Here is a 17371-nt window from a genome sequence, read left to right on the forward strand (position 1 = left end):
AATGACATGCCAGGGAGCTACAGGGCATTAGCCATGCAGCTGTCAATAACAGCCAGCCAGGGAGGAGCCAGGACCCAGGGAAAACCCATCGCAGCTCAGGGAAAATATATCACACCAGGGCAGCTTAAGGGTCCGAGCCATCTGGAGAGCAAATTGAGGTCCAGGTGGAACGATTCATTTGATAGAGACTCCATCTCACTGGAAACCAGAATAAAGCCGATAAATAAAATACGGTTCTGTGAGCAAAAAGGCGCCCGGAGCGGGAATGGACTGGGTCAGGGAGGAGCTGCGGTCCCCCTCATTAACGTGTGATAATTAGGTAATTAGGTCCTTGAGGATGAGGAGGACAGAAGGGGAGGTTTGTCCCGTGAGGCTTTCTGCACCCTCCCCTCTAACTTGATCCCAGTTGTTGGTTGAATTTTTAAATGCTCATAGCAGGCATCAAAGCAGCCCCGGGGAAGCTCCACGAAGTAACCCTTGTGCTGAAGACTATCAACCCCCCTAATGTGATGCGGCCAGCATCATCCCTCCCTTGCCCAGCATCGCTTCGAACAACTTCTATTATTTGATGCTAGACAGAAAAGAAATATTAATCATAACCAGCCCCTGCATGCTGTCATCCCAGTGAAATCACCTTTCCGCGGCGCACCGCCGCCGCGTTTGCTGGCTGGCTCCTTTCTGCTCCTCTCCCATCGCTGGGATGCAGGGCACAAGCTGGCATCCTGCTTGCTCCCAACATTTGCATATGAATCACTGGCAACCTAGAAGGGACTGTGGTTTCCCAGCCTGTGCCGTGGGCTGGAAGGGTTGGGGGATTTGCTCTTAGGACCTTCCACCCTGATAGATTTGGCACTGCCAGGCTGCACCGACCAGGGGTGCAACCATGTCCGCGCACGGATGGAGCTAGAGATGACTGGAAGTGGCTCATCGGGACAAATGGCATCAGAGCACTGATCCTGCCCTGTGGGACACAGCAAAAAAGGTCTCCAGAGCGTTGGAAATTCTTCGGCAAGGTTGCAAAGCCATTATCTCCTTGCAGCCCTAAAGCACGGGGCTACCAACCTGTTCAAAACCAAACCCCAGCTTCAGGCAGCGTGTGCAGCCCCAGGGTTGGGGACGACCAGCTACTAGGAGTTGTAAACACACAAAGTTACCACAATGAGAAGGCTTTGCAGGCTGCAGCTGCCCCCGTGCCCATGCCAAGCTGCCTATCGAGTGGATTTCTACAGCCAGACCGCGCTGCTCTTGGCCCTGCATCTCGCTGCGGGATGCCACCGTGCCCCAAAGCGGCTGTCGCTGTGCAAAGGCTGTGCTACAACCCACGCTTGTGGCTTTTTTGCATGAAACAGAGGGCATTAAATACCCCCTAGAGCTGCGGGACGTGAGGGTGTTTGAAAGGGGTGTCTGCTAGGCAGCACCAGAGGAAGGATGCCTTACGCTGCCAGTGCCCTGGGTCCTCTCCCAGGGTAGATACAGATACCAGAAGCAGTGATTTTACAGTGGATTAGGACTCTAAAATCCCTTCTTCACATTAAAAATGCTCAGTCTGTGGCACATGGCCCGCGGAAGCCATTAGGCACAAAGCCACAAGCATTAAAAAGATGCAAAAGGGAAACATGAGTATATAGGACCAGGAACTCCAGGCACCTGCTGGGGAAAGCTCTCTGTGAATGTAGGACCAAAGCTTCCTGAAGGAGCAGCAGAGTGTGCGTGTCAGGAGGAGAAAGGAATAGGAAGAAGGGAAGCAGCTAAGCTGAAGAGAAAACAAGGAAAAAAAGAACGGAAAGGTAGAAGGAAGTTTTGGATAAATCAGGTAACGGAGACCATGGTGAGACATCTTGAGGGAGATGGCCACTAGGATTTGATCACGCTGTGGTCTGTACTCCCCTACCATACGCCCAAGATGCATCCCATCCAGGACAGCCATCCACAGCTCCACCTTGCCATGGAGAGAGTCAGGACACCCTCTTTCACCCTCAGCCAGCTAGCAGAAGTGAAGGGCAGTCACCAGCCTCCGGGAGAAGAGACCAAAGCAGGAGAGCCAAGTAGGTGAGTTAGGGCAGAGAAGTAACTAGAACAGAAACAGGATCCAGAAAGAAGACAGAGAAAAAACTAAGAGGCTTAAGAGGGGAAAAAAACCCCTTGGTTTCCTATTTCACATATTGTCAATACTCACATTGAGCTTGAAACCCGGTCAGGACCTTCAGCCAAGAAGAGGTTGCTTGCAGCAAGAAGGGGAACCAGCCTTCAGCCTCATCCCACTGCTGCTGCTTACATCGTGGCTAGACTTCTCACACCGAGTTTGAACTTTGAAAGGTCCCGACCACTGTGTCACGTTGAGGCTTTAGCAGAGATATAAGAGATCCTTCTAATGGCAGGTGACTGTGTAGGCCTAGGGCATCAGCATCACCTCCCACACCCCAGGACTGCAACTCTACTGGCAAATTTAAAGGGCTGGAAAGGTTCCCAGATACCACGAGAACTATCCCAGCTATACCACTAAGCTCTTATAAATAAGGGCAGTTTTAGAGAGGAAGAAAGAGTTAAATAGCACAATGTTGGCTGTCCCAAGCCATTTGGGCTTAAAGCCAGCAACCAATCCTCTGCTCTTTTATTTGAATAACAGACACAGCCTACATGACTCCCATTTCTCTCCTTTCAACTTTTCAATATCTTTCCCTAGGGTACAGCAACGACAGCCCCTAGTTAGAGATTATTCAATACTGTAGATAGCAGGAGCTCTATCCCTTCCCCTAGGGCAATTTTATATTTAACACTCAAATGGTATTGCCGGAGCCAGTCAAATTCATGACACGCTACTGACTACCCATCACCAACCAGTGAGATAGCGTTGTATTTACTTTAATCCCTTTCAACTATCAGTTAAATGCAGCCATTCAGGGGCTGGAGAAAACAGCTGCTTAACAAAGAACAATCCCACGCTGACCCAGACGAGATCCCCTTCTCAACCAAAGCACCCTCAGTCTGCAGCTGGGAGCAGATCCTGGGGTAAAAAATTAAAAAATAAAATAGAGCAAGCACCGAGCAAGCCTTTCCCTTAATATACACATCTAGCAAAGAACTGCCCAGGGACTTCCCAAGCTGGATCTCGCATCCGGGCTCCTGTGTTTAATAAGTGCTAATGGATGTATCAGCCATTTCTTCCTACTTGAACTTGCTTATGATTTTTGGCCTTCACAGCACCCTGGGGCAATGACTTGCATAACACATGTTAAAAATAAATTGCTTCCCATTTGTTTGGTTTAAAACTGCTGTCTGATCAGTTCTACGGGTGCATCATTGTCCCCATGTGGCCATACACACTGAAAAATTATTCTACAGTTCCTGTGCATGGCTCAGGTCTGCACAGTCACCTCGACTGCACACGACTGCTTTTCAGCTACTGTCTTCTCGTCATTTTCGTGTCCCCCTCTGGACCCGCTCCAACAGGTCCCTGTCTCTCCTGTGCTGAGGACCCCAGAGCTGGATGCAGAACCGCAGGTGGGGTCTCACCCGATCGGAGCAGAGGGGCAGAATCCCCTCCCTCGACCTGCTGCCCACGCTGCTGGGGATACAGCCCAGGACACGGTTGGCTTTCTGGGCTGCAAACACACATTGCTGGGTCATGTCCAATTTTTCATCCATCATCATCCCCAAGCCCTTCTCCGCAGGGCTGCTCTCCATCCCTTCATCCCCCAGCCTGTATGGATACTGGGGGGTGCCAGGTACAGGACCTTGCACTTGGCCTTGTTAAACCTCATGAGGTTCCCATGGGCCCACTTCTCAAGCTTGGGATGGCTTCCCATCCCTCAGGTGTGTCAGCCACTTGGTGTCATCAAGAGGAGATGCAACACAACTGTACCAATCTCAAGAAGGACGGATCTGCAAACCTCTATCTGGTCAGACCTTTGGCACTCTCATGAAGCATGAAAAAGCAGAAACACAGGGAGAAGGATCAAGGCATCATCGTTACGCAGGTGATCCCAGAACACACAACAACATCACAGGCTGGCAGGGGAATACTGACAGTTTATTTCACAGAGCATTGCAGAGTTTATTTTGGTCTAGGTCTATTTTCATCAAAAAAGTATCCTTTTAAAAAGAAAGGTAGCAAATATTCAGGACAATTATGGTAACAGTCAGTGCATTACGCGTAAAGTTTGGGTCTCATCATTTAAAAAAAAAAAGTGAATTGTGAAAACAACTCTTGGTTGGATTGCTTTTAACACTTCCAAGCTTTTAAGCACTTGACCTTTCAATAAAGTCATCTCCAAGGATAAAAACAGAACATGCAGGTGATTATCGACAGATGCTGAGATTTAAACAAGATCTCTCACTTGGCAATGACAATCCACCAGGAATGTTTCAATACAGCACCACATTAAAGGGAGAAGCAACTTTGTTCTCAAAAGCCTTCAAATCCACCAAAAACTTGCAATTTTGCAGAAAAACCACACTGTATTTCACAGACTTGAGAAAGTACCATATAGAAAGACAGTAATTGGGGAAGGTAAGAGGCAGCATGGACCAGGGTCTTATTCAACTTACATTCATAAAAACCCAGGGTAGATGCAAACAAATTAAATTCTTGATTTGCACTGCTTAGGAGGTCCTTATTAAAGCATGACAATTCATATTTTCATTATTAATAGGGGTGTATTTCTTTTACATAGATAATTTGGCCACTTTTGCCCCCAATTCTTACACACTAAGGCCAAGACTTTGGGGTTTCAAAACACTACTGGAGTACAGCTTAAAAAAAAAAAAAAATAGAGCAGTTCAGTGCTGCCAAAACAAGAACAAACTGCTCGAGGCTGTTTTTATTGTGGCTTGTTTCTGGTCTTTGCAAGCCCGCTTTGTGCGTTGAACGTGACGCACACCAGCATCCCCCAGACCGCCCTCTTCTCTACAAGGTGACTTCTCCCAGCCGCTCACAGGCTCCGAAACCCAGCTTGGCCAGCACCCGAAGGACTCGGCCTCAGCTCCCATTCCCTCCATGGGAAACAACTTTGACGGTCCCATCGCTTTCAAGGCAGCGCGCACCAAGCTTCAAAGGAAGCTCGCGCTCAATGGGATTTCTCCCGTTGCACGTCGTGTCGACCAAGATCCAGCAAGGAAGGAAGCAACCCCACACCAGAAGGCCACGGGGACTGAGCCAAGACCCATTCACAGCTCCAGCAGCCTTCCGGCTGGCTTCAGCTGCCTTGGGAACCGGCTCCGTGTGAACAGCAAAGTGACCCAAAAACAGGCTCCTCTCCACGAGGCCTTGAAGGTCAAGAGCAGAAAGCTCCGACTGCCCTTGGGCTGGCTGTGAGCCGTTTCAGGGAGGGGATAAAATGCAACTGTCATCTACTTCGTTTCTGAGCTTTTGGTTTTGGTTTTTTGTTTTGGTTTTTTTTTTTTCTTTTAACCTCTGGTCTAGGATTTTGGTTTAAAGCCATTTGCATTGGAAACACGCTGATCCGAGCTCTTACCTTCACGAGCCTGTCAGCATCTGCTGCGAGACCGTTGCTCCTTTGGAGGACGTGAACACGCAGCTTTTAAAGATCCTGCTTTTAAAGCAAGGAGGAAGGTCTCCTTGCAGGAATAAATTACACTCCAGGGGCTGCTTCACCTTCCGAACTATTTACAACTCCTTCACCCATGGGCATCTGCTTGGCCCAGAGAGGGGGGAAGTTCACACTGGACCACCACCTCCTCTTCCTACACGGATGCAAGGACAAGGAAGCAAGGAGCGACTGCAAACGCCACTCGGAGTGGCAGGCACTTTAGCCAGATCTGAGCGGTGATGGTGCCAAAGGCATTGCTTTTTGCAAGCCATCGGGGCTCCCAACAGAGCCCAACTCAGGGAGAAGATAGAAAGAGAGAAAGAAAAAAAAAAAAGGAAAAAAAAATCAGGAATCAAAGCATTGCTGCCAGCAGAGGCCAATCTACAGCCAACACTCAGGATTTGCCTTCGAGACTGCGGCAGGACTTTTCAAGAGCGCCGTTCCCCTGCGAGCATCCAGGCTTTGGGGAAGGAGGATGGGACAGGCAGAAGGTGCCCAAGTGACGGAGCCAGTGCAACCCCTTCCCTGGCTCTGAACTTCAGCAGGGAAGAGCAGTGCTATCTCCTCTCCTAGGAAAGCTTCTCTCCTCCAAACAGCCTCCTGTTGCATTAGAGCTAAAACTTCATCGCCCAGGAAAAGGGGAAGAGGAGGGGAACCAAAAAAAAAAAAAAACAGTAACAAAAACGACACTTCACGAGAACATCACAACATTCAGCTACACAGTCGCTGCACCAAGGGAAGGAGTGGAGCAGAGCAAGGGGGAGAAAGGGGAGACACATCCAACGTGTTTTTCCCAGAAGCCCCCAAGGGGACTCAGGCTGTCACGTCAAGATTCAAATAACTTCAGCCATAAGGTCGAGGATTTAATGAACACGGTATTTCCACTCATGCCCTGGAAAAATTACACTCAAAAAAAAAAAAGAGAGAGACAAAAAAATTCAGATTTTCTACATATTTACAAAAATAAGCCCCCCGACCTCACAACCAGGGAGGTGGAGCAGCTAGTGATGGGGTATGGGAAGGGGTCTCTGCCCGACCAGCAGTTCCTCAAAGGTTCCCATCCCGCAGCACGCAGGAAAGCACGGCTTTCGCTGCCGGAGCAAACGCGGGGGACGCCATGCGCCAGGGTCGGACCAGAGCCCCTCAGTTCATCCGCAGCTTGGTGTCCCGGTGATCCGTGGGGGTGACCATCTCGTTGGCATAGCCGTTTTCGGAACAGAGAGACAGCTCGTCCGTGGTCTCCACGCCATTGTTGATCTCTGGGGAGGGTAGAGAAAGCAGGGACATCGTCACCGGGGTGCAAGTCCCAGGAGCATCCCCCATGGATGGGGAAACTGAGGCGCTGAGCAGCCGCACAATTCCAGCACATGGGATCTATCTGATCCTACAGGGATTCACCCTGGGTTTAGTAACACTGCACCCATTTAAAACCAGTTCTGAACAGGATCTGCCTCCAAATAGGAGCTCATTTCTAAATTTCAGACCTTGACAATCTTGCCACCATCAGAGGCAAAACTCGATTCCCCCATATACATGATGCTACTCCACAGGCTGAGTTAGTCACCTGTGGGAAATGGATGCAAAATACCTGAACTTGATCTCTACCCAAATGGCCATTCTGGAAAAGGGTAGACTCCTATAGTCACTGGTTTCACTGGGAAAAATGTGCAACCAACCACCAAAGTTTTAATTGTAAACACCCACCCTAAGCAAGAACATTTGTTTCAGAGGCACAAAACTTTAATGTGTATCCCCAGCCTCTAGGGATATTTCATGTCTAGGACATTTTATGTCTAGAACATGTTGGGAAGGCTTAATTCTGCTGTGACCAACTGCCTTCTCTACCTGGGTTTCGTGGATTTACACCTGATTTTCACTATCTCTAGAAGGCAGAATCCAGCCTGCCTTTCACACAGTAAGTTCTTTGAAGCAAGAGTTGTCGTTTTGCTGTGTATGTGCCCATTACAATAAACCCTGATGCCTGCTAGAGGTCTCTAGCCCCTACATACAAAGAAAGAAAACCCGTAACAAAGCTCAGTGGGAGATTATATTCACATTCCTTCAAACGTGAGTTTTCCAGCTTCACTCACCAACTTTAATCTTTTAAAGCTAAATGTTTCCCTCTTCATACACATTTCTGAGATCTTTCTTAGAGGTGGGGTGAGATGGAGACGTTGCCAGCATGTTCCAACAAAAGTAAATGCTGAGAGGAGCACAAGGATATCAGGAACCCCGCAACTTGTAGTGCCACTGAATTCCAGGTCTACCCCAAGCTCATCACCACTATTTGTGGTGATCTATGCCATTATTTTAATGGGGTTTATAGCTTTTGACATGCTTTTAACAATTGAGAGCAGATGTGGGACAGTACAAGAGAGCTGCATGCCATAACTTGGGAAGTTAAATGCAGCATTTCGGAGCAAATCAGCACTCAGACCTGCACCGGTTTGGGATGGATGAGCCATGACCATATCCCACAAGTGGTTCAGTGCAGCAGGGTCAGTCCAGTCATCCTGTCCCACCAGCAGATGATGACACCCGTGTCAAGACCACCTCCTCCATCAGCAGAGAGCAGGGTGACAGCTGAGGGATGCAGCAAAGGGCTCTGGCCAACCAGCCCCATCCATACCTGAGAAGATCAGCTTCTCCTTCATGATCTTGACATCCCGGCTGGACCGGCGGACAGCAGCACTGAGCATGATCTGCTCCGGGTTGTAGGTCCTGATGCTTCCTAGGCGCCACCTGCAAGACAAGAAGGGATCTCAGGGGCTGGTTTTCCCAACCACGGAGGCATCCTCAGTGCAAGCGGCCACCAACAACGTGGAGACCAACAAGTCCCAGAGACCCTCACGCCTTCATTCCCTTGCACATACGCAACCCCTCACGGTCCGAGGATGTTGAGAGATGAGCATGTTATCTCAAAGGGGTACAGACACACAAGCAGGTCATCTTTAACCACCTTGAACATCCTAATTCCACTAACTTCACCAAGGACAGCAGATGCCCCAAACCTCTCTCTATCACATCAGCTATCCAGCTGCCCAAAGGAGGTAAGGCTGTTTTGACTCTTAGGGTTGGAAAGAGGGAACAGAACAAGAGACTAAGCCAAGTAAAGAAACAAACCATAACCTTTTCCTCGCTGAGTGACGTGCTCACGCTTGTGGGAGAAGAGAGCTCAAAGACAATTAAAGGTCTCAAACCTGAGACACAGCAAAGACACTGACATGAGCTGCTCTGCAGGAAAGTACAAGCAGTCCCAATGCAGGTACCTGCCGCGTGCCCTTAAACGTAGTTTCCCCCAGTGCACTTCCCAAACACCAGGTCTTTACTTAAATGTTTCTACACAAACCCTCCACTTTTTAAGCCTCGATGAAACCCAGTGTTCACAAAAAGTTTCCGCCACGTGAACAATATAAGGCTGATGGGAACTTGGCTCAACTTCAAACTAGCCAGACATTTATTCTCATTACTGAATGCATCTAAAGAAAATTACTGATGTCAGTAACAAGCAGCGGCAGCAAATTCAAGGGGGATTTTGCTTTTAAAGCTGTTTTTCAGCCTGGGAACACCCCTGTAGCAGACCCTCAGTGCAGAGCTGCTGGCATTGAGTGGAAGGTGGGCTGCTGCTGCAATAGGGGAAAACAGGGCTCGGTGGGCTCAGCCAAAGCAGCTGTATCCAAGATCCCATTGCAAAGGGATGCTGTTTAGGCCAGGCTTTCACAGCCCACACCCCAGCAATTCATCCTACCTCTGGACCACAGAGGAAGGCTTTCAAATAAATCCCAGTCTCCCTGCCCGAGCCAGGGATGCTATAAGGTTATTTGATGAAGAAACATAAGGATATAGGGTGGCTTATGGGGTTTCTGATCTTGTGGCACCATCTAGTGGCTTACCTACACAAGGGAAGGTGATTTTAAATTTTTTTTTTTTTTTTTTTTTTTTTTTTTTAAGGTGACAACCACCTTCTCTTCAATTTCCAACCCTCTACCCAGCCCCAGAAGCAGAGGATTTGAAGAGCCCCACACATCTCCAGCCTGGGTCCAAAGAATCAGCCTGAAAAAGCAACATCCGCAAAAGAGGTTCTGCAATTTTTCCAGGACAATCCAGCTGGTGTTGATTTCATGGGTTTTCCCATCCCCTTCCCAAATCCCAGTGCACGACACCACACCATCACACTTTGACCAGGGTACAGATGAAGGCAGATGCTCTGCTACAGAGAAAAGAAGGGATGGGATGGTGTCCTGGGGCTGGGATAGAGTTAATTTTCTTTCTGGTAGCTGGTATAGTGTTGCGTTTTGGATTCAGTATGAGAAGAATGTTGATAACACACTGATGATTTCAGTTATCGCTAAGTAGTGTTTGTACTAAGTCAAGGATTTTTTCACCTTCTCATGCCCAGCCAGCGAGAAGGCTGGAGGGGCACAAGGAGTTGGGAGGTGACACAGCCGGGGCAGCTGACCCAAACTGGTATTCCATACCATGTGACATCATGCCCAGTATGTAAACTGGGGGGAGTTGGCCTGGAGGGGACCGCTGCTCGGGAACTAACTGGGCATCAGTCAGCAAGTGGTGAGCAATTGCAGCGTGCATCACTTGTTTGGTACATTCCTTTTATTGTTATTGTAATTATTATTGTTATTAGTTTCTCCCTTTCTGTTCTATTAGCTGTTCTTATCTCAACCCACAAGTTTTACCTTTTTCCTTCTGATTCTCTCCCCCATCCCACTGGGTGGGGGGGTGAGCGAGCGGCTGCGTGGTGCTTAGTTGCTGGCTGGGGTTAAACCACGACAGATGGCAACACAACACAACTCACAGACCCACGGACAGAAGAAACACAAAGGAAGCACAAAGAGGTAAAGACATTAAAGTAAAAAAAAAAATAAATTAAAAAAATATTTTTCTTCTATCGTCATCATCTAAACTGAGCCACTCTTACGTGGAAGATGACCATTTTTGCCCTTAGTGTCCCATGCAGGCAGATCCCACCAAGGTCAATGTGGTTGCGAGTACATAGCATCTCACAGGATAAGACTCTCCTTAAACTATAATCAGGACCAAAACATATTGCTACGAGTCTTTTCTTTGCCCACATCATCAGGATTTTCAGCATCAGGCTGGGTTGTGTGGCCAAAAGGCACGATGATCTCTTGCCCGTGGGTCCTAGACGTCCCATGAAGGGCATGGGCTATTTTGAGGCACCGACAGCCCAGGGTGCAAGGGCCCAAAGGCTTTTCTCCTCCTGCCAAGAGGAACGACCACTGCTCTCTCATCCCCATCTCACATGGTGGCTGCGGTCAGACCCAGGGTGGTTAAATACGCACAAGAGGCCAATGACTCCTCTCACAGGGGTGCATTGCTCTGATTGAACAAGCTAAGAGAGGGTGACCCCAGTTTTCAGGGGCACTTTGAAATACCCTCTTAGAAGAGCCACCGGTACATTTAATCACAATGCAACTCCAATACCATACGAAATACTCTCTGCTGTGCTCAGTAGCCTTTGGGTGTCCAGAAAGCTTGTTTAATAGAAAAATAGCACCTCTCCTACCCCCTTGGACTCTGTTGTGATCGGCCACGTTTAGGACAGCAGCGTGCAAAAAGGCCAGACAGACAGCAGGTAGGTCTTGTTCTGGGAGGTTGGCATCAAAGCAGACCAGACGGACACAGGGTGGGAACAGACTAAAAAATACTGGGACAACAACACAGAGACAGCATACACCGTGTTAGGGCCACAACCGGACCCTTGGTTTGGAGACGAGATGCTAAATGGCAGGGAAAGGGGATCGGAGAGGGGCAGGTCAGGGAGAAAACGGGGTTGATTGGTACCGAGGTGATAAGATGGAGCGAGCAAAGACCCAAGCCAGCCGCAACCACAGAGTCCCCATCCTGCCACCGCTCTTGCCTAAAGCCTGCCCAACTCTTCCATGCCTGTCTTCTCCTTATCCACGAGCCAGGGAGCAAGGCGGAGGCGAGAAGGGGAAAACACCCAACCTCCCTGCACCCACAGAAGGGCTCAACCCAGCCCCATAGCCAGGTCCTGTTTTGGGGAGATGCCGCGAGGACGCAACGCCGCAAGTCCAAGGTACCTCGTGGAGCAGGCAATGCTTGCAGTTGGCCAACCCCAAGCCCCGAGGCGGTAGGTGGGCAGAGGGAGAGGGGCAGATAAGCACAGACAGGGTGTAGCCAAGTCCTCAGAAATACAACCCCATGGCACACAGCAGAAGGAATGGAGAAGGTTAAGACATGAAGAGTTTGGTTCGAGTACGGACACGGTGAAGGCTTTACTGCAGAAAAGCATCAGCGCTTCCCTCCAAGGGGAAGAGAACGACTGGTGAGAAAACAGCCAATACAAGGAGAAATCTGGGTTTCCAATTGATGGCACTTCCAATCCAGCATCCCAGGCTCACTCCCTTCCTGGGTGCAACGCTATTTATTTTCACGCTGCATTTCCAGGCTCACAGTGGTGTAACTGAGAAGAGATTCCCGAAAGATCCCTTGCTCCAACTGCAGCAATTGATGAGCCAAACCTTTTCAGCTATTAGCCTTATTAATTCATTCCCAGGGCTAGAGAAGCGCTACTTTATATAACTGAACAGGTTACATTATTTTCTTGAAAACTGGCCAATTTAGAAGAGGTTGGTCTCAAAAACCTCTGGTAAATGCAGGAAGGAAGGGGATATTTTGCATGGGATTATTTCTATGGAGAAAGCATTACGTCCACTAGGAATCTCCCAATTACAACACGCTGCAGGACCTCAGAATAGGGCTTTTTTAAAGGCAGCGACTTATACCATTTTAACAGAAGGTCAGATTGCCTTCAAAACATCCACCAGCTTCAGCATCAGGCTTCTGTGGTGCTCATGGCTATGGACTATGCAATGTTCAGAGCCTTATAGTCCCCCTGTGAAGCCAGATGTTTGAAAGCATCATGAAAAGCTGCATCCTGCCCTGTCCATCTGCAGTGAAGCCATAGCAGAGAGGGAGAAAGAAAGAGAGAAAGGAAGGTTGAATGAAAAAGAGAAAGAGGAGGAAAGCACCAGAATTACCTGATCATGTGATAGCTGTGAGATGCCAGAATGCAGCAGAGAGAAAGAGGAGGAACATGCACAACAGTCAGAGCAGTAAGAAAATAAACAAGGCAAAGAGGCAAAAAAAGATCAGTTAGAAGTCATCACAGTTGGTATTTCCCCTCTGGAGAGGCTGCCACGATCCTGTCGCCAGGGCTGAAGCAGAACAGCAGGAGCAATCCCTACCCATGGCTACGGAGGAGAGACAAGCCATGCGTAGAAGAGAGGACGAGCACATCGAAGCGGTGGCTCTGTTCCCACCCACCCCCTCATCCTTGCATGAAGGAAGCAGCTCTGTTTTGCCCCAAAAAGGACTTGGAGAAAAAAAAAAAAACAAAACAAAACAACCACCATGACACTGAAGGCCAAATGCCAAGCCCATTTCCCAGAGCTGAATCACATCAGCAGGTAGTAGTTGGGCAATTCCACTGCGATTTGTTTTTGATATATCCTCAGTGCTGCTACCAATTCTTTCATGTGGTGGAGAAACTGGAACGGCAGGGAAATGGGTCTCTCCTGCACAAGGCTGTTGGAAGAACAAGCCCTTTGCTGCACAAAGTCCAACTTCTGGTGCTAGAGTTTCTCCTTCTTCCTTCTACTAACTTGGGGTTGAGTTGTCCCAAAGGAGAGATCCAAAAGAAGGCATTTGGCCCTACTACGATGGACCCCACATGGCCAGACTTCTCTGAGCAACTCAGCTGCCTTTCTCCATCAGGTCCAGAGGCTGGGCAGCAGCTCAGTGCTCCAGGCTGATGGGCCCTGAGGAAATCTGGTAGCAGTTTCCAGTTCTTCTCACCTGAATCACACTTACCCTGAGGGTGGAAGAGAAATCCTGCAATAATGCTTTCCTTCCTTACCATGCTTCCTCTTGCACTATTCCATCAAACCTCTTCCAAACTGGAAGAAGTTCAATCTGTGCAGAGAGGAAGAGTCTGGCTATTGCAAAGTCCACATAGCTGCAACTTCTCCTTCTCTCCAAGTGAGCATAATTTCACTCTGCTCTGGGACCTATAGTTCCCATTCAGCAGGTTCAATCAGTTTAATTTCTTCAGCTGCGGTCTCCCGGGTCTGATTCAGGAAAGCCTTCTAAAACTGACTTTGGGAGATGATGCAAAAAACTGCAAGTATCTCATCAACTTGGCCCTCAAATTCTGCTCTTCAGAGAGGTCAGTCCCTGCCTCCAGACTCCTCTGTGCATTTCTGTATCTGACAGAGAAATACAGGGTCTAAAGAGCAGGGACATCTCTTATTATCAACTGACAAATTTGAGGGAGTGGAGAAAGCTTCCAGGCAACACAGCCACGATGCCCTTCTGGAGGAAAGGTTTAATTGGCCACAATTCAGATCACAAGACCTCTTAGAAAAATTTTAATCTTATCTTGGTCAGTGCTTTCATTAACCGTTGGGAAATCTAACCTGAGAGGAGAGTTTTGAATCTGATGCTCGCTCCATTATCCCATACTGGAATTGGGGACCTGCTGGGCACAGGTCTACCAGTGTAGGACTGTGCAAGTAATGAATTTAGACGCAGTTATAAACAGACCCAACGTGTGGCCTGAAGACAAATCCATAGTGGGTGCTGGCAGGAGCGATAGCCTACTGCAAAGTGGCAAAAATACCTGAGTAATTATGCACCCAGGGGAAGGAAAGAGGTTGCTGCAAGCAGATGATCTAGGACAAGGAGACAGCAAAATCACTAGCTCATGAGGCTGAAGCAAATTAAATTGCTGTTCCTAACACAAAGGCATTTCAGATATCATGAAGGAATGAAAGCGTAGGTCCCTTGATGTCTCTAGGACAGTCATTTGTGCATGCCAAAGCAGATGAGATTATAGAGCCGGGGAAGAGGGGATGCAATTTCAGAGTGACGCATTTTCCCAGGAGAAGGCTGCCGCTTCTCGCTGGAGGGAGCGCATCTCTCTGAGCTCACGATTTTGCAGGAGAGGGTTATTACACTGTCACCACAGACAGCTAAAATGCCTCCTAGGAGAAAAGGCACATCACCGGGAGGACACCGTGGTTTCCTCCGGTATAATCAAGAGGAGGGTAGCTAGGCCAGCTCTGCCATTAGGAAGTTGATTTACCTCCTCCTGATTTATCGGTGTCTTGCTCTGCTCCTAGGTTTTATGCTCCACGTTTGTTTTTGGGGACCCTGGCTGACAGAGGAGCCTCTGCTGTTCCCTCGTCAAATCCTTGCTCTCCCCTTTCTTTGGATAACGGAGACACTTTCTTTATGCATCAAACCGAGCAACTGATTTGATTTGCTAAATCATAATATTTCTAGTTCTTCACCCAAATGGGAGCAAACTGATTTAAGGAAACTATAACACGTTCTTTTTCAAGACTATAATGGTAGAATCTCAAAACATCTCCTCTTCTTCCTTTGAAGCATTTTAATTTCTTTCTCAACATCCATTTCCCTAACGCATTTACAGTTTCTCTCCCACACACGTTTATGAGCGGAGCAAGGCGACTATCACTACTATTTTGAGATCTCTCATCCTTCTTAAAAAGCAGCAACCACATCCAATTCAATGTCACATCTCAGAAGTGGAATTATTGTTTGCAGTCTTTGTAGGGATTTTTAATAAACAGTTTCCCTGCTATTGCAATCCAAGCGCCTCAGGAGCTCGGTGCTCCTCCCTCCCATCTCCACCCCGCGCTCTGAACAAAACCACACGCCACAAACGCGTGAGAGTCGAGCTGTAGCAACGGTACTTACTTCTGGAATATAAAAACTCCTACAATTACGATAAATGAAATGAGATCAGACGTGATCCAGATTAGGTGGTACTCGTCTGGAGGCTGGAAGACAAAAAACAGAAGCAGACCTTAAAATTTTCTGGTTTGTACAATCACAGAGAGACCACACATGGCTAAAGTTACCACCAGGGCAGAAAGGAAAGCACAGAGCCGCAGGAGTCACATATAAATCACAAGGTTTATGACACTTCTAATGCTAGCTTGTCATCCAAAATGACGTTATCAGGAAAAACTGCAAACAGGAACAATTTTAAACTCTCCATCCTTTCGTGTGCTGACATTTTCTCAGAGCTTTGTGGGCTGAACGTTTCCTATCTCAGCTGTACCGTGAGATGAGGGTAAGATGCTGTTTGGAAATCCATCTGTGGGAAAACACAGAAATATATACACATTGCACACGAGACACGCAGGGTCCATTTTGAGTGCTAATGTTAGCTGTATAGCACAGTCCCCGTGCTATAAGCATATACTTCTCAATTTCTGTCCTTTAAGGCACCGGTAGCTCTGGCACCATTTGCCAGTCTACGTGGCTGTGGTCATCACACCAGCTAAACCCATCGTCTGAACCCAGCACAGAAGCACACGAGTTCACATTGATTTTTGTGCTGCCCAGGAAAGAGCACCACGAATAAAGACAAAGTAGAGTGATAATAATAATCAACTCTCGATGATGCTCAGAAGGCACCTACCCAGGAAAGCCACCAGTGGTGCTAATGCTTTTCTCCTATCCCAAACCTAGACTAGTCCCAACCAGAAAAAGGTTGCCGATTTTATACCAGATGGATCCGTCACAACCACCAACACCAGCACTAATGCACACAAGTAATATTTCCTTAGAGAAATAGAATCCATAATGCATAAAGTTGAGTTCATGCAATGGTAGTGTGACATGGATAAAACCAGTTGGGAGCCATCAACTCTGCTACCCCTGTCTCCCAGCAGAGATCAGCTTGTTTTTCTGCTCAGTGAATCTTTGTGTGTCTCAATTTATCCTGTGAAAGTGTACCACTCAATTAGCAGGGCAATGCTTTAATTAGCCAATACTTCTGATGGAGATTTAATCCCTGTGTTTTCCAGCTTAGTTACAAAAGGGTGGCAGTTAATGTTACATTTGCTGCCTCTATTAGGACGAACAGACTCAAAAACGATGTTTCCCATTTTCTTGGCAGGAGAATGCCATCATAACTATTTTGAATGAAAACTCAGGAGTCTTCTAAGTTAGAAGAAAATCTACACATCTAAATTTTTCATGAATGCAACTGTTGGTATTTCACAACTGAAGAACCCAAATAGCAGATTTTCCTGTGGGCCATCAAAAGGGGAAAACTAGATTATTTTCTTTTTCCCCCCCAAGACATGCATTCCGCAAACATCGTTATTAAGAGTATCCAGCGAGCAGATGCCTCCTCAGCCCTTCAGAGGAGGGCGCAAACATCTGTTGCAGAGGCAACTTGTTGTCCTGCTCCATCCACACCAAGACCTGCTCAGGAATTTGCTATATTTCACCTGCAGCTCCACTGAAACGGGGCTGTTTCAGTGGGATTACTCTGCGTTTCTATAAACTTTACCCACTATAAGTCCTATTCCTGAAAGCCTCACTTTTGCAGCCATCAAACCCTTCATCAATTCACTGTAACTGGGCAGAGAGCAACCTAAAACCCCGGCTCTGAGAGACTCCCAGAAGTGCAGAGAGGGGTCCCACACTGGTCACCCACGTTAAGGACATCAAGTTGGGGGCTGAACTCCCCTCAAGCTTTTCAAAGCCCTTCTCTATACCACGTCTGACAGCCTCTCTTCTTACCAGCAGCTTTCCATCAAGTATAGAGGGGAGAGAGACTGTCACTTTTTCTTCTTTGTTTTTTCCTTTTATTTAACTGAAACACAAGTTAAATGTATTTTTGCAATCACAAATGGCCCCTGGGTGAACGGAGCAGAACAGATTTGCGCTGTTCAGCTGGTGACGAAGCCCAACAAAGCCCCTGAGGGCACTGGACA

At 47.9% G+C, this 17371-nt stretch overlaps 1 protein-coding gene across 6 annotated transcripts in view; it reads right to left on the reverse strand.

Moving 5' to 3' along the window:
* Nucleotides 1–4029: 4029 nt before the first annotated feature.
* The window catches only part of GDPD5 (glycerophosphodiester phosphodiesterase domain containing 5), a 171014-nt gene continuing 157672 nt past the window's right edge, over nt 4030–17371 (reverse strand). For 5 of the 6 annotated variants that reach the window (XM_049822955.1, XM_049822951.1, XM_049822953.1 and 2 more), the window contains exons 14-17: nt 15336–15418; nt 12593–12607; nt 8179–8291; nt 4030–6808 (exon numbers count right to left, since the gene is read on the reverse strand). In XM_049822955.1, the coding sequence (XP_049678912.1) occupies nt 6693–6808; nt 8179–8291; nt 12593–12607; nt 15336–15418 (327 nt within the window). In that variant the 3' untranslated portion in view covers nt 4030–6692. The remainder of the gene's footprint in view (nt 6809–8178; nt 8292–12592; nt 12608–15335; nt 15419–17371) is intronic. The other variant, XM_049822956.1, reaches the window with a different exon arrangement.

The sequence above is a fragment of the Accipiter gentilis genome, chromosome 19 (assembly GCF_929443795.1).
Source record: "Accipiter gentilis chromosome 19, bAccGen1.1, whole genome shotgun sequence".
Classification (NCBI taxonomy): domain Eukaryota; kingdom Metazoa; phylum Chordata; class Aves; order Accipitriformes; family Accipitridae; genus Astur; species Astur gentilis.